Source organism: Entelurus aequoreus, linkage group LG11 (genome assembly GCF_033978785.1).
Source record: "Entelurus aequoreus isolate RoL-2023_Sb linkage group LG11, RoL_Eaeq_v1.1, whole genome shotgun sequence".
NCBI lineage: Eukaryota > Metazoa > Chordata > Actinopteri > Syngnathiformes > Syngnathidae > Entelurus > Entelurus aequoreus.
The window spans coordinates 59,991,500-60,017,246 of NC_084741.1; the positions used below are offsets into that span (position 1 = coordinate 59,991,500).

The 25,747-nt window shown below is 38.3% G+C and overlaps 1 protein-coding gene across 30 annotated transcripts in view; it reads left to right on the forward strand.

Annotated features, from left to right (window-relative positions):
* rims2a (regulating synaptic membrane exocytosis 2a) overlaps window positions 1–25,747 on the forward strand; it is a 305,210-nt gene that overhangs the window by 224,649 nt on the left and 54,814 nt on the right. For 18 of the 30 annotated variants that reach the window (XM_062063652.1, XM_062063653.1, XM_062063656.1 and 15 more), the window contains 5 exons: window positions 668–853; window positions 2,847–2,953; window positions 12,681–12,781; window positions 16,285–16,451; window positions 16,979–17,218. In XM_062063652.1, the coding sequence (XP_061919636.1) occupies window positions 668–853; window positions 2,847–2,953; window positions 12,681–12,781; window positions 16,285–16,451; window positions 16,979–17,218 (801 nt within the window). The remainder of the gene's footprint in view (window positions 1–667; window positions 854–2,846; window positions 2,954–12,680; window positions 12,782–16,284; window positions 16,452–16,978; window positions 17,219–25,747) is intronic. The other 12 variants (XM_062063671.1, XM_062063676.1, XM_062063655.1 and 9 more) reach the window with 2 other exon arrangements.

Below are 25,747 nucleotides of genomic sequence, written 5' to 3' on the forward strand. Positions count from 1 at the left end.
GCAATTCGAATCCTATCTACCTGAGAACCAGTATTCTCTGCTCTGGACATGTGTTTTTGTCTTTTGTTACACGTTTCGTTCGAAAACATAGCCTTGTTATGCAAAACACACATGTCCACTGCAGAAGAAGCTGGTTCTAAGGATGATGTATAGATTCCATCCAATTAATACTCATTAAGGTAAATTCTGTCTGACTTTAATGATTACAATGCCAACTGTTGCTCTGAGTTGCTTACTCATCTGATTTGAGACATATACCCTTTAAAGGACCACACTTGTATTTTTGTACATGCGTAAAATTAGATCATTCATGCATTGTAAGAAATAAAGTTGATGAAAAAAATACATGAAAATGTTACAACACTTACTTTAATCTTGTGAGTGTTTAATGCCAAGTCTGAAAAGATGCACACACATAAATTGATACAGTCATCTGGATCATGTTTAATGGTAATGTAGATCCTTTACCTCTAAGACAAGTAAACTGCTAGTAGAAAAACAGAGGTGTGGTCCTTAAAGACACACCCAACCCTTGGCGGGGCCCGTAAACCCATGTACATATACTGTAGGAGGTCCCTGTTGTCATCCACACTGGCCTCCCCCTGCAGCCTGCTTTCCCTGCCCCATAGGCACTGAGTTCCTGCCTATCTCTCAATAACCTCTGTAGGAGCCACGGAGCCATGGATAGACACGAGTATCACAGCAGATCCCGGTCCGCAGACCAGCGGCCCACAATAGAGCGCCCCGCATCCCGTTCACGCTCCACTGAACGCCCCCACGACTCATCGATGATGAGGTCCATGCCATCTCTACCATCCGGGAGGTCGGCCCCTCCCTCACCTGCCTTGACGAGGTGTGACCCAGATTGGAGTCGTCGCCCAACTCAACACAATTTCACAAGTTCTTGCCTCAGTTAGCCAGTAACTTCCCTGAGGAATTGTCACTCCGGAATGAGCAGTGAACTTAAACATTGTAGCTGGAACTGTATACTAATATGTAGCATCTGTTTGCATTACCAAACTAGGCCTTAATACTCATTAGTTTTTAGACCTCCTCCTGAGAACCAGCGTCCTTCGCAGCGGACTTTTTTTTCAACGGGATAACACTTTTTAGTGGTGGGCGGGAACAAACCCTGCTATGCATGTTCGCAAATGTCTGCAGAACACGCTGGCTCTCAAGAGTACCTTATCCAAATTCTACAGTTTAATACAGGGGTGTCAAACTCATTTTAGCTCAGGGGCCGCATGGAGGAAAATCTATTCCCAAGTTGGCCGGAATGGTAAAATCATGGCATGATAACTTAAAAATAAAGACAACTTCAGGTTGTTTTCTGTGTTTTACTTTGGCCAAAAATAGAACAAGAACATTCTAAAAATGTACAAATCACAAATAATCCTCTGGACAAAACACTTCAAATGTGTTGACAATTCTGAGGAATTTGGTGCCGTTTCAAAAACACAATGAGCTTAGACTTTGTCTCAGTGTATCTACAAAGCCAGGATTAAACTTTTAAGTCAGTCTTTCTGGGATTGAACAAAAAACACAACATGTAAACTCTTCTAGGTATCAAATACCTCTTTTGTCATGTCCACGTATCAATCCAGTGCTAACTCAACAAACCATAAGAAACAGAAGTAAAAGCTATTCAAAAAGGTTAAGTTCACTTCTTTTGAGAAAAAGCGCTATATAAATGTAATTCACTTCACTTCACTTCACTTTTCGTGTTTGACAGAGACGTTTTGGGGGAGTAGGGGTGTAAAATGACCATGTGATCAAAGCAGAAGACATAAAACGTTGTAAGTTTCATGTGGGTCGAGGAGGAGGAGCCACAGTCCCCCTTTACTGTGTACCTCTTGCTTGCTTGCCTAAAAGAATTGCTATTGTGACATCCAGTGGACACATTTAGAACAACAGTTTATTTTGTTAAAACCCCCCCAAAAAACTTGCAAATTTTTATACTTGGCAAACTCATACTTGGCCGGATAAAAGCTGTTGATCAGGCCTGCGGGCCGTACGTTTGACACCCCTGGTTCATTTAAATGAAAGAAGAGGATTTCAGTGCAGCAATACCTCCACTGAATATTTGCCTGACTAAAACATTTGTTACACTAAACCGTTTCACATGAACTCACCCTGACCCAACTAACCTCACTAATCAGGGAACTCCCATCACCACCAGCCAACACACCCGATCCAAATACTCCCTTTCCCTACTTCACCTCACCCCATCACTTTGCCCATTTATGGTTTTTTTCCCCCCCCACAAAAGCACTGATGCTGCATTTTCTTTCCATGTCCAAAGCACGAAAACCCTGACACCCTGGTACCGTGCTGTTTCTTTTTTACATTTTGGAAAACACGGCTCATACTTTTGTGCGAGTATGGCAATGTTTGGCTGACTTTTCTTTTGTTTTAGTTGCTGATCTTTCTATGACAACATCCTTATGTTTGTTTTCCTTTCTGATTTGAGTTCAAGCCCCCATGGAGACGCTCCGAACGCATGGTCGCAATGGTCTGCTAATTCTGCATTGAACATGTTTCTCCTTGCAGCTTGAAGACTGACTGCACATGTGTTTCAACGCCTCTTTTATTGCAGTTTTGATGCGCCCCTTCCTTCCCATGTCATGTGCCAAACTTCATTTAGAAGTGCAAAAAGAAAGTGAAACCTAGAATAGACCCATTTGGGTCAATCAAATAATTTAGAGTGATGCATTCATTAGATCTAACTCAGTGTTAGTGTGACATTAGCGGCAGGTTTTACGTGGGTGCAGTGCACCAGAAACTGCATCCACAATCACCAGCGATTTGTGTCTTACCACATTTTTCAACAACTTTGTGTCACATAGGGCGCACCCTCGTAGTGGATCAGTCCAGACCAGCCCAACCAGTACGCCAATGTCCGGCAGACGAGGTCGACAGCTCCCACAGCTTCCATCCATAGTAAAAGACGGAAGTAAGTCATGGAGGTGTTTTCTTATATTAATAAACTTATTGTCACTGTACATACAGAAATATGTTCATTGAGTAACAGGCTTTATTTATGCGACTGCTGTGCTGTTGATGGTGAAAATTTGAAATGCTGGCCAGTGTTTGTAATTGTTATACCGTATTCTTGCAAAGAGCCTTTGTGCTTCAATATAGTTGATTGGTTTTCCATCCGTAACATGTGTACTCGGTTCCCTTTCCATTTCTCTCGTAGAAGATGGAGACGAAGGAACCGATCCTTGTGAAGGTCTGTACTTGTATGTAAAGGGTTTAGTTTTCAGACTGAGTGAGCTGCACATCACTCTGAAACACCCAAACCCTGACTGCAATGGCTGTGGGCCGGGTCCTTGGACCCACCCTCATTGTTGCAGACATGTTTGACATAGACTTGTCCTAGTATTGTTCCTTTATGTTGGCCTGTCGAGATCTCACAATTAGTGGGGTTTTTTTAGACCAGTGTGTCTTTGTCCTGAGTCAGATTAGTGTTTTTTTTCCAAGATACTAAGAGACAAGGTTTAGAGAAATGGCAAAAACAGAGACAAACGTGCAAAACATTTCCAAGCATTTGGAGGTCTTGTTTGTTCAGGGCTGCAGCTATCAATTATTTTAGTAATTGTGTAATCTTATCTATTTGTTTGTTTGATTAATCAAATAAAGCACATGTTGTAGCCTCAATGCATTTCTAGGGAAAATAGTTAAGATAAACAAAGATTGTTCTGCTTGCCATAACCTTCATACTTTTTGTTCTAATAAATGAACCTTATCAACATTGGAATTGCACTTTCAACATGTGTGCATTAATCAAAATTTAAAAAACTTTTAGCTTTTTACTGACATATTTAAAGTTTTGGGCACTCCATGCGTTGTGGATTTGATCAGTTTTTTTAGTTACACTCATTAAACATGCACGAATTAAAGCAACAGAATATAACTCAAAGCTTTTTTTCGAATGGATTAATCGTATAATAACAATCAAATAATCAAAATCACGATTATTTGAACCTTCTCCATTGATTTCAGTAAAAGCATGATCATACTACTCTCAACTTCTGCTTTTAGTTATTGGAGCCAGAGTGTATCGAAGCAGCCAACACAGGATTAGTTTTGGACACAAGCTGCTCACCTTGGTGATTACAGTTAATAACAATGATAGCATAAGAAATCTTCAATTCTTTCCTGGGAAATTCACTTTGCATCGATCAACACGCACATCCCGATTTAGACTGCGGTGTGCCCTCCATGACCACTTGAGGGCCCCACACACTACAGCTGTTTTTGAACAAAACTTCGAAACCATCCTCTCTCACTGCCTTACTTCTGTCACGCCATCATGGCATTTTAGGTAGTACTTTCACTTCCTGTTTATGTCAGTGTTTGTTCTTTTTTTCCGCAGTGAACTTGTTTGTCCTCTTTTCTTCCGTACTTGTCTTAGTTTGTGTATTTCTCTTCACCGTACATTCTGGGACAGTGGCGACCTCGTAATGTATGGGCCATCAACATGTTGTCTTCTACAAAACTGCAAGAAATACATTAGAGTTTTGCAACTATGTAGTAAAACTATGCTGGCATTTATGACAATCCTGTCATTTTCTATTCAGATTTTCTCTCAGCTATGATGTTCAATATTGACGCATAGCTAAATGTGTGTCCTACTGCTTTGTGTGGTCACTAATAGAAGGAACAGCGAAGGGCATTGGACCTCAGGATAGTTTCACAGCTGTGTTTATCCAGATGATACCCTCTCTGGAGTTTACGGCTTTCTTGAAATATGTTAGTTCTCGTTTTTCTCTTCTGATTTGGCTGTTTAACATTTACTCACTGTAATTGTGGCATGCCTCTGTTATTTGATGATGACGGTGCTATAGTAAAATGATTGCTGTACCTCCAGTAAGAATGCCAGCATTTTGAGAATAATCTGCAGTACCAAGATGATAGAGAATGATGGCCTTTTTTTTTTTTTCATGCAAAATGTTAGCTGTTCAGACAGATGTGTTTTTTTGCAGATCTCTGTTATATGTCTATCATAGTATTTGTCACCTCTAGTTTAAAAGTTGCTATCCTTTGAGCCTCCTTCTTTGTTTCCATTAGTAGCATACTACACTGAAAAGATGCAAGGCGCACCAGTAAATGGGAGGAAAGGCAAGTCCTCTGGCATGTGTGATTGTGTGTATTTGCTTTGTAGGCTCTCTAAGAAAAACAGGTTGCACGTGTGGCATTCCTTATACTTCGCTACTTTGAGTGCTTTTGCATTTCTTGCGCAGCAGCAGCAGCTTTTAATGTGATTGAATGAGAGAGAACTATGTGTATGCAGTTAAATTAGAATTTAATATGGACAGAACACTGTCTATGTGATCTCTGCTGCTCTGTTCTGCTCCTTCTAGCCTTAATCCGCGCCCTCTTCTTTAATGGGAGTCAGTCATTCTCAGCTCCACTTCAAAGAGACAGAACTCATTAAAAAATCTCAAACTTTCCAAGTCTGACCAGGATTAAATACAACATGTAAATACCACATATCCATTTTACATTATGAATTCTATATGTCATTTTATTTAATAGCAGAAGCAAAGCAGTTACAGTTGGCGGCCAGCAGATGGCAGACAAGTCGTACTATATGGCAAGAGAGCTGTCCATTCTTGTGGTGCTGAAGTGGCAAGAGACCCTACTCTTTCTTGTGTGTCTTTACCTCAGCTATTTTAAAGACCCACTACATTGTGTTGTTTTAAAGAAGGTATATTTGGATGAATTAAAAATTGTGCTGATTTTGTAAGTTTACCCCTTTAAAAAGTAAAACCTACATTTTCTTTTAGGAATGTCCGAGTCATTGGAAGTGGGCAAAATTACAAAATCAATATGACATAAGATATATGTACAAAATATGTAAATTTGTATCATATATCCTACATGTCCTTAGTAATCAATCAGATGCTGTGATATGTGTGTCCTGTTGTAGAAGTAACTTGGGAGGACCAGCAGCGAGGGCTAAATGGCTCGCTGTCTAACGGAGGGACGCACCCTTCCCTATGTATCACAGGTTTGTTGGTCTGGGTGTGCATTCTGCCTTTTGAAACCAAATGTCACTTTAATAGAGTATTGTTCTCTAGTTCAAATAATGTTTTACTAAAGTGACATTTTGTTCTGATCTTCCTAACTTGTTTGGATTGCTTTCAGATCCAACTCTGTTAAAATACGGAGCTAGTCGTGCTATGTCTTGCTCCATGTTTTATAAGGTAGTAGAATGGTTGGATTTTCTTTGTTTGACTCTCTCTTGCCTTTCTATATGATGTTGCTGTGCTGCATGGAATATATATATATATATGCTCTTCAGGGGATTTTGAAAAGCCCCTGAAGAGCAGGGAAACCTGCAAAACAGGCTTGCGGGGATGAAATAGCCTCTGTGTTTTTTCCTGACCTAACGTATATCCCGCTCTACCCCGGTATTGAGCACTGTATAACGGATAAACCACAGAAACTTTGACTATATATATATATATATATATATATATATATATATATATATATATATATATATATATATATATATATATATATATATATATATATATATATATATATATATATATATATATATATAAATATATATAGTTTGTTTACTTACTTGCAGATATTCTTAGGGCACTGAATCGATCACAACTAGAAGGCTCAGATTGCCTTCTCTCATCTAAACAGGCTTGATCAGTTAATGCTCACATACTTTGATTGGACGGCTCTATTCTGAGGGCATGATGCAGAATCCAAAGTATCTATCCTCTTGTATCTTAAAAGCTGTCGTTTAGAACCACAATAGACCGAAACCATTCTTTGTTTGAGTATGTCCCCCCTTGTGTACTTTATATCCTGCACCATGCCCTCAGACTAAAGCTGCCCTGTTTTAGTCAGTGAGCATGCACTTAGATGAGAGTTAAAATGTCTTCCAGGACAATCTGAACAGTCCAGTTGGGATCAATTCAATACTCAGAGAACTCAATAACTTGGATGTATGACAATATTTATAGGCATACTTGTAGATGTTTTTTTACACACACATTCTTAGGGCATTCAATAGATCGGACTGATTAATCTGAGTCTTTGAAAAGTGCGTAGATGAGAGGCGAAACAAAATGGACAGTCTAGCTGCGATCGATTGAATGCTCTGAGAATACAATGACCTGAATGAATGAGAACTTCCATAGACATGTTTAAACACAGGAATAGATAGATTGTACCTACTACAGTATTTTACATTATGATTTGTAGTAGCTGTTGTTTGACTGCTTTAAATACTAAAACCCATCAGAACTTTACATGCTTAGGTGTGCTAATTAAACCACTGTCGCTGCATCAGCATTTTATACCAATCTACGAGAAGCACGCAGTAAGTGAAGTGAACTGAACATCACTTGCAGAGACCATTATCTTTTAGTGACGTTAGCGTCCCCACAGAGACGAAAGCTAAGGCGCATAGTTTCACAAAGTTAAATTCTTATGACAAGCCATCATTGACCTGGATGGTGAACCAATTAGGCTTAATATAAATCATCTACAGGATTATATTCAGATGAGACACAGGTTGTGACACCGAGGAAGGAGGTTTGGATGGAAGAACAAGAACTACTGGAAATGAAGTTGTGCTTGCTTATAAGTCATACTGGTTTTTCATAGTAGTATTTTTTTCATTGAAGGCAAAGGAAATATTTTCTAGGGTTGCTGAAAGTGAGGAGGGAATACAGAAAGGGTTAAAAATGTGTGATTTTGAAGACTGTCTGGCAGTGAATGTTTTTACTAATTTTCTTTCCTAAAGATAATGTGTTTCTGTCACATTACTTTCAGTATATTAATGTTTGATTTCTTTGTGCTTTTGTGCTCTGTATATTTATTTTTAAAGCTATGTTCCACTCTCTACAAAGCTGTCCTATACAGACTGAATTGACCTCTCCTTCTACCCGCACTCCTCCGAGTCCAGCACAGCGTTCTATGTGTTCCAGCGCTTTAACATGTCTTAATTATTACAGGCCTTCTTTTCCTTTTCAAGCCCAGAGCCACATCCTTCCTTACTGGCGTCTTATAATCACAATCTACCTCAGCCTCTTCCGGCCTAACTCTCTCTTGATCTATTTGACTTTGCACTGTGCCCATGCTGGAGTTTTTTTGTGTTGTTGTTGTTGTTGTTGTTGCGCTCTGTGATTTTTCTTTGAATCTTGTATGTTTGCTGTTGACCATTGTTTTGTCATTGTTGTGTGGTATTGTTGTGTTGTGTCCCCTTTGCCCTAACCCTTCATCCTCCTCTCACCCCCGCCCTCCAAACGGGGTCTTTTCTGTGGTGGTGTTGCTTTCTCTCTGTCTTCACTCCAAACCCCTTCTTGCATCCTCTCACGCCCATCTTCCTGTCCTCTGTCTGTCTGTCCATTTTGGACGTGATCCCAGAAGACTCGGCCTTACCTAGTGGGACGAACTCAGGTCTGTCTTTCTTTCATCTTCTTTCTGCTCAAATGTTCTGCCTCACCTACAATTTCTCCTGGCTTGCCCTACCACCCACCTCCAATCAACTCATTCGTCTTGTACGCTTTACTCACGTTTTTGCACTTTGAATTATTCTTGTTATGATGCTTGTGGCTTCTTGCTTTTTTTTCCTGCTTTTTTTTACACAACTGTGTGGCTTCAGCTAAAAGAAAGCATGCTATTGTCACAACACTGTGATTCTCTTGTTGGAGTATATATTGTAAGACACTGTTTTATCTTCCTGACCGCCAGCGCCCTCTGCAGTGGACATGTATAACAAGGCGATTTATTTCTAAACCTTGTAACTGTGACAAAAGAAATAGACGACAAACACATTTCCATTGTGGAGGAGACTATATCAGGAAGTATTTTTTTTAGAACAAAGGAGGAAAGAAAATAAATCGTACATCCGTTGGTGAAAAGTGGCGGCAAAAGATGAGTTGGAAGTGGATTTCTGCAGTGGGAATATTGTCAAAAGTTGTATACAGCAGGGGTCCCCGACCTTTTTTTGCACCAGGGACCGGTTTAATGTAGGCGTTATTTTCACGGACCGGCCTTTCACGTGTGGCAGATAAATATAGCAAATAAGTGCATGAAAAATGAATACATGAAAAAACTCACTATAACGTTGAATTAGTGGGAGCCCCTGGCCTTTTCCTTTGGCAAAAAACTTCTCCATAGACTTTTTATCACTCATTTTTGCTAGTAGTAAGTTTAAAAAGTTAAAAACTTTCAAGTTAAAGTTGTTTTTGGCTTTAGTATCTGATGGTGATATGTCACATTCAAGGACAAGAGCATGGATATATAATAATACTTGCCATTAGTTCCAATAGATTTCTGTGGATTTCTATTTCCATTCTAAAAGTTATGTATTTATATTTTGTGCAATATTTCATACGTATATACACTAATGTTAGCTTTTTTCGGTCCAATTTTCCATGGGTAAATACATCTGTTATTGCTAAGTAATCATGTTATAGGACTATGTGCTATAATACAAGCACTTTAACTTACTAGGCCAAAGAAGATGTGTATTTACTTCCTTCAGCACAATTATTATATGCAACAATTTAGCACTTCTCCATCTGCCTTATGCACTTTAACTACTATGGTCACTTTGTTCCTGATCTGCCCAGATCTTAGGTCATCAACCTGCTGCGGACTGCAGATGAAACCTAGCTTTTGGCAATGATTTGGCACTTTTACATTTTATATGTTAATGAAGGTGCATTGTCCCATGTAACAAAGATGTAACAAATATATAGCAAATGGGGACTTTGTATCAGGAGTTGTATAATACATCTATGATCAAGCTTATTGGTGTGTCTGGTGGGACTGGCGATAGTTAAGTAGGAGAAAATGCGGTTATTTAATGTCTCTGTGCAGCCTGGAAGCAAATGTGTCACTGACTGGTTGGGGACCACTGTTGTACAGTATTTTGTCAGGTTAAAACTTTTAAGTGGGTCATTGTATGATTTTGTTCTACATTTAAAACACTTCCTTGTGGTCTACATAACATGTAAAGGTGGTGCTTTGGTCAAAGTTGTGCATAGATTATGTTTTACAGACCATCTTCAAGCTGCTTTCTGACCGTCACCTCAGAATGTTAGAATGCGCTGTTTTGTGGGCGGGTCTCATTTATGTGCCGGAGTCCTCCTCCAGGCCAAGCCGCTTCGACTCTGACTCTACACGTTAGCCATGTTGTAATTTTTTGTGCTTCCATATCAAGTCTACTGACAGATGTAAATTAGAACTATATGCTACTTTGTATTAGAAATGGCAACAGCGGAAGATTTTAGCATGCATGTGCATGTACGAGCCAGTCTGCCCCACAACAAGAAGATTGAGAAAAAATAAGAAACTTATAAACTATATCTTTGGACTACAACTAGATAAAAATGTCGGACTCGCACAAAACTCTTCGAGTCAACCTCTACCATAAATGGAGATAGTCACTGATGTAACTCGGGCAAAATAGGTCACTAATGTCTCAAATTACAAACAGCAATTATGGGAAAAGGCAAGATTATTTTATAAATATATCCGCCATTCCACCATGGTTTGATTTCACATTTTGGGGGTTTATGAGGATCCCAAATACACAAAAACCTGTACCAACATGTAAGAAGCGTTTGTTTTGCATAATAGATCCCTTTTTAGTTAGATGACATTATAGTCAGTCACATTACAGTACTTTTTCCACCACACATATACATTTTACATAGCCGCTTTAACAGAAAAATAACATATAACAGAAATTTTTAAGCACTATTATTAATATTAATCAATATTCTAGAATCTTACTCAGTGATAAGCCACTGGCTAAACAGATTTAAAATAGTTTGAGTCACTTAAATGATGGGTAAATGACGTCTCAGTGAGTGTTTGGCACACGCAGTCTTAGTAAATCACACGCAACCCGCCTACTGACAGTGCACGCTATCTTATAAATTGTACATGCTGTTTACCGCGTGGTGTTTGTATCTTAGTAAATCAGACCCTCTGTTTCACAATGTATCGATGTCGCTGTATTATTTGACCCCTCACTCTCTCTGTAATAAAAATAATAATAATGATGGATTAGATTTATATAGTGCTTTTCTATCGATTAGTCCAGTGGTGTCAAACGTACGGTCCGCGGGCCGGATCACGACCGCAAAAAAGTTTTATCCGGCATGCGGGATGAGTTTGCTAAGTATAAAAATGAGCCGAAATTTTGGAATGAAAGAAACTGCTGTTCTAAATGTGTCCACTAGATGTCGCAAAATCAATTCTTTGCATCTTTGTAGATGATGCTACATATTTTTTAAAAATAAACCACATGATGTTAGTGCACCAGTCGAAGAAAATGAGCAAACTACATAAATAACATCCTGTAATTTGATTTTGATATTATTTTTTTTATCTTGATAGATTGAAAATGAACACCAATGAGTTGACTGATGAACATTATCACATAATTTATTCAGAAAGTATAAATAACGACAAATAAAGATAGAACACTATTAACCGCAACATGTAAGTGTAAAAAAAACAAACAAAAACACATTATGATTTGTACATTTTCAGAATGTGCTTGTTCTGTTTTTAAACAAAGAAAACAATCTGAAGTTGTCTTTATTTTCAAGTTATCGTGCCGTGATTTTACCAGTCCGGCCCACTTGGGTGTAGATTTTTCTCCATTTGGCCCCCGATCTAAAATGAGTTTGACACCCCTGGACTAGACACTCAAGGCGCTCACAGAGAAGTGTGAGCCCATTATTCACTCCACATTTACACATTGGTGGTGGTAAGCTACATTTGTAGCCACAGCTGCCCTGGGGTAGACTGACGTAAGCGCCACCAAAACATTCATTCACATTGTGAGCGGCACTGGGAGCAAGGGTGAAGTGTCTTGCCCAAGGACACAACGGCAATGACGGGGATCGAACATGGAACCCATTACCCACAGCGCCACGCTATACAGGCAAGAGTAATGATGCCAAGCTACTTTTAAAAACACTGTCTGCAGTGACATGTAGACTTTAACCTCAGAAACATTCATCACTATAATGTGTTGACTATCACCACCAGTGTTTGTTAACCACAACTGTAAGAATTGACTATGACTGCTGTAAAAGTTAACAATTTGGCAGGAGACCAGTCTAATTTCTGTGAGAAAAGTCAATACGCATCTCTTTGCTTTGCGTTCTTTTGCTGTTCTTTTTGTGTGAGTGTGTGTGCGTGCAAAAGTGGGCCTAGTGTATGAGGCGCATGTCATCTGCATTATTATCATTGCCATCAGTAGAGCAGAAGGGATTAGATGTGGACTTGTGCTGCATTTTCATTTAGTTTCACGTTACAGGTGTAATTATTTAGCATGTAATGTCTTGAGTGTACGTGCTGACTCTGTCTGTGTAGTGCACTATGAAACACAGCACCATGATCTAAATTGATTTAAGAGAAAACAGTGGTAGTCTGAAGGTGCAATGAAAAAATGAGCTGTTTAATTGGAGTCGAGTATTGTGTCAGTTGATTTGTAGGATCGCGGTTTATCTGGTCGATCATGTAAATGCAGTTGTTCTCTACGAAGAGTGGGCTTCTGACCAGAGCCTAATTCTACAGCGGAAGCTTGTCCCTAACTTTTAGATATGTTTCACCACACCAGGCATTTTACGCAGTACTTGATTTCTGTCTGAAATATTCCATTCTGGGCTCAGGTATGGACATGGAGGAAAGGACCAGGCAGATGAAGATGAAGATGAACAAGTACAAGCAGGGAGCTGGCTCCGACTCACGACTCGAGCAGGACTACCACAAGGTAAAACATGTTCGTATATGCACTGCAGTCTTAGTTAATTGGTACTGGACATGACCGTGGAAAATTCATTTCTGTGAGAGAAATGCATTTTACTGCCTTCACATTGTAAATGTGTTTACGGCCTTCAAAATATGTTTTTTTGTTTTTAACATTATTGGAGCCCTCATACAATTAAATAACACCCATATAGTCACCTTTACACTCGTTTCACCCAATATAGTAGCCTTGAGTGTGTTCTACTGTACAGCTCAGAATTCACTGGTAGCCCGGAGGATCCTCAAAGCATCATCCAGACACTAAAACACGGCCACGACGTTGAAATACTTTGTAAGATGGGATGGTTCTAGGTAATTCCTCTAAGTTAGAAGTGGTGTTCCATGTAGTGATGCCACAGGTCTAAGCTGCTCTGCAAAAATTTGGTAAATAGTCACAACTACGATCATTAGCTTTGTTTGTGGCATTCCGTCTTGCTAGCATTGCGTGTCCTGCCTTGTCATTCCAAAAAGCTCACACCAAAGCTGTTATTTATGTCGAAGATTAAGTGCGTCTTGAATCAAGAGAGTTCATCCGATAGCTTTTTTTAAACATTTTATTTTATTTTTTTGTCCTTTCCAGCTACTCAGGCAAATCATATATATTTGATGTAGATGCCCATATTTGCTGCACAGATTTACTTTATAAAAGAGAAGTGTGGGATACTTCTCTTGTTGCCTTATTTGTATTTAACTTTATTAAATGGATTTATATTATTATTTTGCTATTAGCTATTATCAAATAGCTAATATTGGAAACTTTGCACAAATAATCGCTCAAAATCCTTGACCGAAAACCACAACACCACCATCACTGTTTAGTTCTCCAAAAATATAGACTGTTAAATGTTGCTAACATTCAAAGATTAGCATCAATACGAATGGCCCATCGAATCCTAAATAACACTGCACCAGCACCACTTAAGCACTTTGTCCAGTTCACATCTGCTGTGACAACTAGAAACACACGAGCCTCCACCAGGGGGCAGTGTAGCGTACCCAGATGTAAAACCTCTTTTGCACAATCAGCCTTTTCATATAAAGCGATAAAGGAATGGAACGACCTCACAACAAACTTGAAAAGTCTAACAGATTACCCTTCATTCACAATTGAAGTTAAAAAGTGGCTTTGGAGCAATCAAAGCTGCTCACACGGTTACTGAGGTGGGCACTATGTTTGACATGTCAACTTATTATATTTATGCATGAGAACATTATGTTATAAGGTGTGTCTGTTAAAATCATGGTTGTTTGTACAAATGATGACAGATGTGAACAAGAGCATATATTGTGATGATGTGAATGAGGTGTGGTTGTAATGTATAATAAGTATGTGTCAATGAAAGTGCATTTTATGACATTTCTTAATTTGATTACATGCTATAGTATAAGTGTATTGTTGTAATTTTATTGCACGATTTTTGTATATCTATAATTTAGGTAACCAGGGACTGCAGATGGAAATGAGCTATTTAGCTATAATCTGTTGCAGAACATATCAGTCTTTGAGCTTAATGTTTCTGTGCATTGTCCCTTCAAATAAAGACTAAACGAAACTAATAGCAGTCTCAGTTAGCCTGAATACCACACTAATGTCCAACGCTACGTACCGCTGTTGTCTTTCGATATCACTCGAGTCAAAGTCTCACCAATGTGGAGTTGTGTTATTGACGGGGCAGAAGTTGAAGACGAAGTCCATCAAAAAGTTGGTCAACTTGTGATTGTCACGGTGAAGATGCATTAGTGCCAAGACTAGCCACGTTAGCATTGTCACCCTTAAACCGGAAACGGAAGTCCCGTTTGGAGGGACTTTATTGATCGCCACAACATAATAATAGAAAATAAGACAAATCATACATATAAATTAACGTTAATTAAACACTTGATTTTGGCCAAAAACATGTGGAATATGCTTTTTAAAAAAGGGAAAAATATTTTTGAGCAATGTCTGTATGGCACTTGTGCACTAGATTTTTGGGGCAGGAAAAGTACTGTACACCTCCACTTTTAGACAACGGGAGGTGCATTTTTGTTGGGCCATGTTTCATCTAAGATACACATTGAAGCTAAAAGACAAACTCTGTGTTCTTTAGCTATTGTGTTGAACTATCTCTTCAGTTCTATTAAAGTCAAGGAATGTGGCATTGAGAGTTTGCAGAGTTAAATGTTTACTACTATAAAGCTTGGCTTGAGCGTTGCTGTCTTGCTCCACGCTCTGGGATGAACACAAGCGTGGCTGCACGGCTTTCCTTTTAAAGTCTGTGTTATGAAAAACTCTCACACTACAGGCAGCGAGTGTGCTCTGTTGGGTGTAAAAAGCTGATGAGCTTCTAGGTTATCCTTGTCTGTTGAATAATATCCTTCTCGGAAGTGCCACTGACTAAACAATGTTCAGAGTTACCAAAGAAGACTTATTTTTGTTATTCCTTAGCATACCAGAAATGGTTCAGATATCATACAAAATGTTTTTTTTTTAATTTTCATTTATTTATTTGTTTATTTTTTTCATTTTTTTGTCCTGTCTAGCTACTCAGGCAAATCATATTGTTGATGTAGACGCCCATATCGGCTGTACAGATTTACTTGACAAAAGAGAAGTGTGGGATATTTCTCTTGTTGCCTTATTTGTATTTGACTTTATTAAATGGATTTATATTATTATTTGGTGCAGCCGGGCCAGAGCAGGAGGGGATAGAAAGAGAAAGAAAGGAAGACAGAGGGGGACATTGCGGGGACAAGAGGGGGATAAGACAGAGAGACAACAACAAACACAACAATGACAATAACAACAACAACAGAACAGCATCAGTGAATAGGATATGTACAAATATGATGGTAAAAGTGATAGCAAAGAAGCAGTTAGTGAAATAAAAATTAATAACACAGAAATGACAATGAGCATTATTACACTACAAATGGAACAATACAAATACCAATAGAAATAGCACTATTGATAATGAATAATAACAAGAATTACCTTTATTATCAACAATACAAGTGTTCATATGCAACAATACTTATATGTAATGATAACTTGAAATACAAAAGAAAGCAGATAAATGGAGGGGAAGAAAGAAAAGCAAACTGTATTAACCTTGTAGATTGTTATAGTAACAATAGGTTAAGCTTTGTCAGTGTGCCATGTGTTACCCAGTTTTCCCTAGGGCAACAACGTTAATATATGTTTGATGAAACGTGATTATATGTACAGTATGTGTATATGTATGTTTGTACAGTGACTGTATATGTACAGTATGTGTATATGTTTGTTTGTACACTAAATGTGTATGTACAGTATGTGTATAAGTACGTTTGTACAGTTAATGTGCGTCCGGATGTACGAACTTTGAGTGTGTAGGTATGTACTGTATTTGTGTATGTGTATTGTGTACAAACTGTTTTAATGAACACCGTTACAAAGTTGACCGTATGCTTTTTTTTTTTTTTATACCGTCTTTGTCTTGGCTTTAGCATTCCGGCAGAGATCCACGGGGCTCAGATAACCTGTCCGCCAAGTCATCGGACAGTGATGTAAGCGACGTGTCCGCTGTGTCGAGAACCAGTAGTGCCTCTCGGTTCAGCGGCACGAGCTACATGTCTGTCCAGTCTGAAAGGCCACAAGGAAACCGCAAGATCCGGTAGGATGGTCTCTAATGAGGGATACACTTTGTTTCACTATGAAGCCAGAAATGGACAAATACCCCACAGCTGAATTTGGATTTATTCCCATTTACGCTCCCGCGTGCAGACATTTTCAGCATTGAAATTGTTTGCACAAGGTTACCTTTAAAGGAAAATCTCCCCTTGATGAGTTCAGATTTGGCTCTGCTGTCCAGAAACCCGGAACCAAATGGCTGAACTCTGCTGATATTTAGCTGCGGGGGAATCTTGTCCATGTCTGTTCACATTCTAGGAAACATCAAACGCAGTCTTCATTTTGGTGTTTCTCACTTGAGAGGAAAACAATTATTTTGCATGACATTGCTGTAAGTCTGCTTTCATGTCCTCAGTTTTTTTTTTTTTGGATCAGTCCGCTTTTGATCTTGGCTGCGATATTTATGTGTGTTTGGCTTTCTTTCTCCACTTGTTGACATTTCTCATGCTTTGTTTGGTTTTTCTTTCTGCTGTGCATGTGCCGCTGTCTCGCTTCTGTCTCCATCTACAGCCTTTTGCGATCAAGGAGCCAGTCTCGGGAGGGGGATGAGCATTTAGTTGAAGTACTAGAAGAGGAAGAGGCAGGCGGGAGAGGCGGAGGGGATGGGACAAGGGCCAATAAGGAGGGGGTCGTGCAGGGGCAGAGAGAGGGATCGGGGGACAAAGTAAACACGCACGAACCGCATCATGAAGATTCGCTGGAAAAAGAAGACGACTCGCACCAGCGGAGTATCTCAGAGACTGACCTCAGGTAACAAGTGTGGGTGGCAGCCTCTAACTGCAGACTCCTAATAAGAAATGTAAACGTTCAGTCACCATATGTCCACGTTCACATAAAGTAGAGTGGAGCGACTATTCCCCAGTTTTTAAAGTAAAAAGTAGATAAAAAAATAAATGCATTAATGAATTAATAAAATAACGTATACAAATAGATAGATAGATAGATAGATAGATAGATAGATAGATAGATAGATAGATAGATAGATAGATAGATAGAGAGATAGAACTTTATTGATTCCTTCAAGAGAGTTCCCTCAGGGAAATTAAAATTCCAGCAGCAGTGTACAGAATTGAGATCGAATTTAAAAAGTAAAAAATAAATAATGGGGGTAGAAATGGAAATAAAATAGAAAATATAACAATAAGAATAAAAATAAAAAAGCAACAATAAGAATAAAAATATAACAGTAAAAATAAGAATATAACAAGAGAAACTAGGCACTGCTAGAAACTACACTGCTGCTGGAATTTTAATTTTGAATTAAAATTCCAGCAGCAGTGTACAGAATTGAGATCGAATTTAAAAAGTAAACAATAAATAATGGGGGTAGAAATGGAAATAAAATAAAAAAAATATAACAATAAGAATAAAAATAAAAAGCAACAATAAGAATAAAAATATAACTGTAAAAATAAGAATATAACAAGAGAAACTAGGCACTGCTAGAAACTACACTGCTGCTGGAATTTTAATTTTAAATTAAAATTCCAGCAGCAGTGTACAGAATTGAGATCGAATTTAAAAAGTAAAAAATAAATAATGGGGGTAGAAATGGAAATAAAATAGAAAATATAACAATAAGAATAAAAATAAAAAGCAACAATAACAATAAAAATATAACAGTAAAAATAAGAATATAATAAGAGAAACTAGGCAGTGGTGACCATGCACTATTATTGCACTGATTAAATAAGTAAAATAAATGAATAAATAAATAAAAAATAATATATATAAAATGGAGGAAAATATATCTGAATGAATACTACTAAAACTGGAAAATGTGTAGGTTTGATCGTACTTTAACTTGATTCTGTGCACACACACTATCCCAGCAGGCACAAGACATTGATACAACGTTGATTATACATAGCGTATTTTCCGGGCTATAAGGCGCACTTAAAATATTTTTTTCCCCTCAAAACTCGACAGTGCGCCTTATAATCCGGTGCGCCTAATGTAAGAAATACGTTTCGTTGAGCTCACCCACCTCGAAGCAATTTTATTTGGTACATGGTGTAATGATAAGTGTGACCAGTAGATGGCAGTCAAACATAAGAGATAAGTGTAGATTGCACTATGATGGCAATATGACTCAAGTAAACAACACCAAAATGTTATATGTTCCATTGAAAATGTATAACATTACACACGGCGCTCAAAAATCTATCAACAGGTTTTAGTACGACTTTGGTAAGCTATGAAGCCGCACCGCTTGAAGGATTGTTGGCGCATTTAACATACGAGTATTATTATGGCGTGTGTATAAGGTAAGACATAATATCTGGCGTTTTGTTTCTCAATATTCAGCAAAAGCAACTTTTCTTACCTTCTGGTACCTTCTGATCTGTATTTGGGATCTGCGTAAATCCTGGAAAATTGTGCGATTCCGCCTTTGTAGTACATGGCGACGCCGTAGTTGATAAGCTTCTGCTTTTTCTCTATCTTCTTGTTATGGGACATTCATCCTCCGCTGTTACCATTTCTAATATAAAGAAGTGTAAAGTTCTTACTTACATGTATATCTGTCAGTGAACTCGCCATGAAAGCACTAAAACATACCGGTGTAGTGAGTTTACATTATTCACTCAAGGAACTTTAGTTATTACAGTTTCGGTCGGACGTTTTTTTCACGGGACACATTTCCGGTGTGGTTGTTTCCGGATGAGGAGATGCTGCTCCGTTAGTGATTTAAGTAAAGTCTGAATGTCATTAAAACAGTTAGCTCCATCTTTTGACACATCTTCCACTCCCGTCCTTGCACACTACACCGCTACAACAAAGATGACGGGGAGAAGACGCTGTCGAAGATGAGCCACGTAAATAAGACCGCCTACAAAACGGCGCATCCTGAAGCGACTGTCAGAAAGCGGCTTGAAGATGATCTGTAAAACATAATCTATGCAACATTTTGACCAAAGAACCACCATTACATGTTATGTAGACCACAAGGAAGTGTTTTCAATTTAGAATAAAAAAATAAATAATGTGAGTCCTTTAATAGGCCCTAATATATGAAAAAAAATAAAAAATAGAGCATCCATCAAAAGTGCGCCTTATAATCCTATGGTATGGAAAAAACTGACTTTGAAACAACATTGCAAAATAGTTCTATTTGTTAATTGAGACAAATTTCTTGGTTTGGAAATGACCAAATTTTAATGGTCTAATCAACGTCACAACCTGAAGTCGTCAAAAAGTATGTTGTGTCAATGTTGTATTTCTGTTGTAAAATATTGGTTGTAAAATGACCAAGATTCAATGGTTAAATCAACATCAGAACCCACCATTGATTAAACGCCATCAAAAAGCCTTTTGTTTCAACGTTAGGTTTGAGTTGCGCAATGTCAGGACCTCAATTCAACCAGTTCTCAACGTTGTTTCAATGTCTTGAGCCTACTGGGACAGCTCAAATTTGCCTAGGTCGAAGTTCAAAAAGGGACACTTTTAGCGAACTCCCCAGTCCCTAAAAGCTACTTTCAACTTTCAGACCACAGCTATTCTGAGTAATAGCCAATCAACGATGACCCCTTTTATTCTGGTCATAAGAGAGTATTCCTTTTTGACTAAAGTATGTCAAGAACAAATGTATTAATAGGTCGAGAGCAAGAGTAGCTTACACAGCTAATACAATGTCCCCATAATCAAATTGAATTCACAGCAGGATCCAAGTAAGTCTCAGTATCTAGTAGGTGTTGAGTCAAAACACATTATGATAATAGCAGTGCGACTGGTCTACAAAAACACATCCCAGAAAGGAGTAGAACTAGTGGAATTGCTATACTCAAGTGATTGTTAAAGGAGTAGGTAAGAAAATACAATCCTGAACATAAAGGGGGAAAATTAAAAGTAGTCAAGATTGTAAGAAGAGCATCAAAATGCAAAAAGACGATTAGACCTGAATTGATTGAAAACTGTATTTAAAATATTGTTAAAATTTTAAGACCGTTGCCTTGAAAAGTCAAATCTGTAATATAATCTAGTTTGAATGCCACTTTCAGATATTCACACTGCCGTGGTCCCTGATGGCAAAGGCAGCGTTTCTGTCTTTGAACGTGGCATAAGCAATTCTCTTGTAACGCTCCGTTGCTACTGGTGTGGCAATATGATATGAACAATGATTGGACGAACTACACGTTTGGGGAACTGTACACAGCAACTATATGTACAGTACGAGCAAATGATCAAATATCTGCAGACAGCAAGAAGAATCAAAGGTATTGATTCACATCATGTTAATAATGATAATGAATGGAACTTGACCATTTATGTCAAGATGTGTGTGGTCTCGAGAGGTGACTTTACCTTGCAACCTGTGATCTATACGGACCGACTGCTAGAGGTACACAAGAGGTCACAATATCAATTGTTGCAGAGGTTAGAGGCCGTTAGGCAGTGTTGTTCACCTGCGCTAAACCTGCGGATCTGACGGGATTGTCTGTGAAGACACAGGCTTATCCTAAACCCTACATTAAGACCCTTACTGATGCTGATTGCAGTCCAATAAGAATAAGACGGCACCTGCGAGAAAAGAGCTTAAAGATGAAGCTCCAGGTTGTGTGGTGGTAACAGTCTGCAATGGCGGGGTCTTTCAACAGTACAACACTCCAACTCTACATTTTCACATAACCAGCTGCCAATTTATGCTAGAAGATTGGTACTTTTTAAGGCTATGGTCTTAAACGTCTGATCAGTCGATTAAGAATAGCCTTGACTTAAAATCTGTGAAATATTTTTTCGTTTTTGTTTACATTTTTAGGCTCAACTTTCACTGTGGTTACAATCCACTGTAGTGCAAAATCGGAATACTTTTATAATTCCCCCTGCTTTTAAGCTTTTGTCCAGGAGAGTCGAAACAGTTATCCATTATTTTTGCTTTAATGGCTGCACTTTGTATGTTACTTCACTCTTATCTGTGCTGCTCTGCTGAATGTTGCATTTGTACTGTTAGTATTTGGTTTGTCTGAATTCCCGTGTGTTACTGTATGCCTTCCACTTTCCACTCTACCTTCTCCCCAACATTCACAACCTATCTTCTCAGCAATGCCACAGCCATCAGTCATCACCCATCAGCTACTTACAGTTCACTTTCAGGAAAGACAAAACAACACATATTTAAAAAGATGCCAATTAATGCGACATATGTTAGAAATATATTTAGTCACAACATTGTGTTTTCAAGTAGTATCTCAAGACTTGACTGAAAGTGATCTGCATTAACCCTGCTTTGAACAGACTATGTGTCTTTCATGACAACTACAGTATAAACTAGTAAAACAAAGCATTGCAAGGTGGGTTTAACTGAGAAATCACACAATAAGAGATTCATTTATCATGTTTCTGTATGTAGTTTAGCTTTATAAGTTGCACAATAACTCACAGATCAATTGAACCAAAAAGCACCATTTTTAATCATAACTACTTGAATTGAATAATAATAAAATGATTTCAAAGATAATATCCTACAAGTACTGCTTTACTTTAAATATTTGCTGTTGATGTTTCAATAGGTGACTTGCTGTTTATTTCCAACATCCATTACCAACTACGGCAACACATTTCCGAGCCAAAGCCTTTTGTTGCTGTGTTCTTTGTTGCAATTTGTGTTGAACAATATTGCAGAATAGTATAATTGTGTAGACTGTGTCTTAGATGCTGCAGACTTTGTGAGAGCTGAATGATAACTGAACACATTTCAATTCACGTATTAATATTTGATTCCATCATTTCTCCTATGTGTTTATTTTTTTTTTAATGGAAGTATGGTGTTTGAAGGAAAACTAGACTTTTTGGGAATTTTCCCCATCATCCACAATCCTTATGTGAGACAGGAACCCGTCTTTCACATTTCTGCGCGTTCTAAATAGTATAAAACTTGTCACGAGGGGGTCGCATTTTATTGTGTGGAGTCGTTTTCCCATGATGCAGACGGAACCTCCGTAGGCAAGGTGCAGGTGAGACAATGATTTATTGCCGATAGCACGGGAGAAGCTAAGGAAAGAGCAAGTGCGAAAGCTTAGCATAGAAACAGGCAAACCAAATGGCGAAGCTTAGCTCAGGAATCAAATAAGTTCAGCGACATAACTGTTGCAGGAAGCAAATAAGACAGCCAGACTGAGTGTGGCGAAAAACAGAAATAAGTAGCTTGCTGATAAGTGCCCAGCAGCAGGTGAGCATCTGAAAACACTAATCAGAGGCAGGTGAAACTAATCAGCACCCATGGTAACCAAAACACAAACCAGGTGTGCTGAAACAGGACTAAGGTAGTCAAAAACTAAACAAAACATGATCCGGAGCAACGGATCATAACAAAACTGCTAGCAAGAGATGGCTAACAATGCAAGTAATGGGAATACGATCTATTCCGCCTATAAAGCCCTCTATAAACCTAAAAACTTGTCCCTATCTGCGTATAACGGATACGGCAACAGCTGACTGATTTGCAGGTGTGTAATTTGTTGTGAGTTTATGCACTGTGTTGGTTTTGTTGTTTGAACAAGGTGATGTTCATGCACGGTTCATTTTGTGCACCAGTAAAAAAAAACATGGTAACACTTTAGTATGGGGAACATATTCACTATTAATTAGTTGCTTATTAACATGCAAATTAATAACATATTGGCTCTTAACTAGTCATTATTAAGTACTTATTAAGGCCTTATTCGGCACAGCCTTATTATAACCCTAACCCTCTAACCCTGGCCCTAACCCTAACCAAATACAAACCCCGTTTCCATATGAGTTGGGAAATTGTGTTGGATGTAAATATAAACGGAATACAATGATTTGCAAATCCTTTTCAACCCATATTCAATTGAATGCACTACAAAGACAAGATATTTGATGTTCAAACTTATAAACTTTATTTTTTTTTGCAAATAACAATTAACTTAGAATTTCATGGCTGCAACACGTGCCAAAGTAGTTGGGAAAGGGCATGTTCACCACTGTGTTACATGGCCTTTCCTTTTAACAACACTCAGTAAACGTTTGGGAACTGAGGAGACACATTTTTGAAGCTTCTCAGGTGGAATTCTTTCCCATTCTTGCTTGATGTACAGCTTAAGTTGTTCAACAGTCCGGGGGTCTCCGTTGTGGTATTTTAGGCTTCATAATGCGCCACACACATTTTCAATGGGAGACAGGTCTGGACTACAGGCAGTCCAGTCTAGTACCCGCACTCTTTTACTATGAAGCCACGTTGATGTAACACGTGGCTTGGCATTGTCTTGCTGAAATAAGCAGGGGCGTCCATGGTAACGTTGCTTGGATGGCAACATATGTTACTCCAAAACCTGTATGTACCTTTCAGCATTAATGGTGCTTTCACAGATGTGTAAGTTACCCATGTCTTGGGCACTAATACACCCCCATACCATCACAGATGCTGGCTTTTCAACTTTGCGCAAATAACAATCCGGATGGTTCTTTTCCTCTTTGGTCCGGAGGACACGACATCCACAGTTTCCAAAAACAATTTGAAATGTGGACTAGTCAGACCACAGAACACTTTTCCACTTTGTATCAGTCCATCTTAGATGAGCTCAGGCCCAGTGAAGCTGACGGCGTTTCTGGGTGTTGTTGATAAACGGTTTTCGCCTTGCAAAGGATAGTTTTAACTTGCACTTACAGATGTAGCGACCAACTGTAGTTACTGACAGTGGGTTTCTTAAGTGTTCCTGAGCCCATGTGGTGATATCCTTTACACACTGATGTCGCTTGTTGATGCAGTACAGCCTGAGGGATCGAAGGTCACGGGCTTAACTGCTTACGTGCAGTGATTTCTCCAGATTCTCTGAACCCTTTGATGATATTACGGACCATAGATGGTGAAATCCCTAAATTCCTTGCAATAGCTGGTTGAGAAAGGTTTTTCTTAAACTGTTCAACAATTTGCTCACACATTTGTTGACAAAGTGGTGACCCTCGCCCCATCCTTGTTTGTGTATGACTGAGCATTTCATGGAATCTACTTTTATACCCAATCATGGCACCCACCTGTTCCCAATTTGCCTGTTCACCTGTGGGATGTTCCAAAGAAGTGTTTGATGAGCATTCCTCAACTTTATCAGTATTTATTGCCACCTTTCCCAACTTCTTTGTCACGTGTTGCTGGCATCAAATTCTAAAGTTAATGATTATTTGAAAAAAAAAAAGGTTTTTTTTCAGTTTGAACATCAAATATGTTGTCTTTGTAGCATATTCAACTGAATATGGGTTGAAAATGATTAGCAAATCATTGTATTCCGTTTATATTTACATCTAACACAATTTACCAACTCATATAAAAACGGGGTTTGTAACTCTAAATTAAGTATTTGTTACTTAGAATATGTTCCCCATACTAAAGTGTTACCAAAAACATATAACTTTGTCTTGAATTTTAATTTTTTTTAATTTTTTATATTTCACTAAAGAAGGGTTCGGTGAATGCACATATGAAAGTGGTGGGGTTCAGTACCTCCAACAAGGTTAAGAACCACTGTTATAGAGGGATTTATGTCCTACCCACCAAATTTTAAAATAAATAAATATTTTTACATATAAACTATAAGCCACAGATGTATACCGATACGAAAGATTTTGTAAATGTTTATTTACATACATTAATTGTTTCCAAATGGTGCCTGTCACGCGGCAGTAAAACGTCTGATCAAACAAAACAGAAGTCATCGTCATAAACACACTAGCTGCTACCAATCGGCTAAACAGACTCAATAACTCCACGATGAAAAGAATGCCATTTTAAGTTAATCATACTAGCACGGACACTTGTAAATGTGTTAGCATATTTGCTAATGCTAACAACTCTAGCTTAATTACATTACAATAGCACGTACAAATATGCATAAAAACACTCAGACATCACACATTGGACGGTTTAGTAAGTATGAAATGTTTTAGATATATTGTAAAACTTACACACGTGCTTGGAGTGATGAATGAAAAATCCTTGCGAGCAGAAACACTATAGACCAGGGGTGTCAAACTCATTTTTATTGAGGGCCACATCACAGTAATGGTTGCCTCTAGAGGGCCACTTTTTTTGAAGTAATTTAAATTATGCATGCGGGCAATAACCTGTGATAAATAAAAAAATAAAAAAATTTGACAACATTGATATAAATGTGTACCAGTAACCCGCTCATATTATTACATTATTGCCCATGCACTTAATTATTTGATTTTTTTCATGTACAAATGAATGGATACATCATCCGTAAAGGTGACAAGCAAATATTCAACTGTTTATTTTTGTCTTTACTAACATATTTTTGTAAT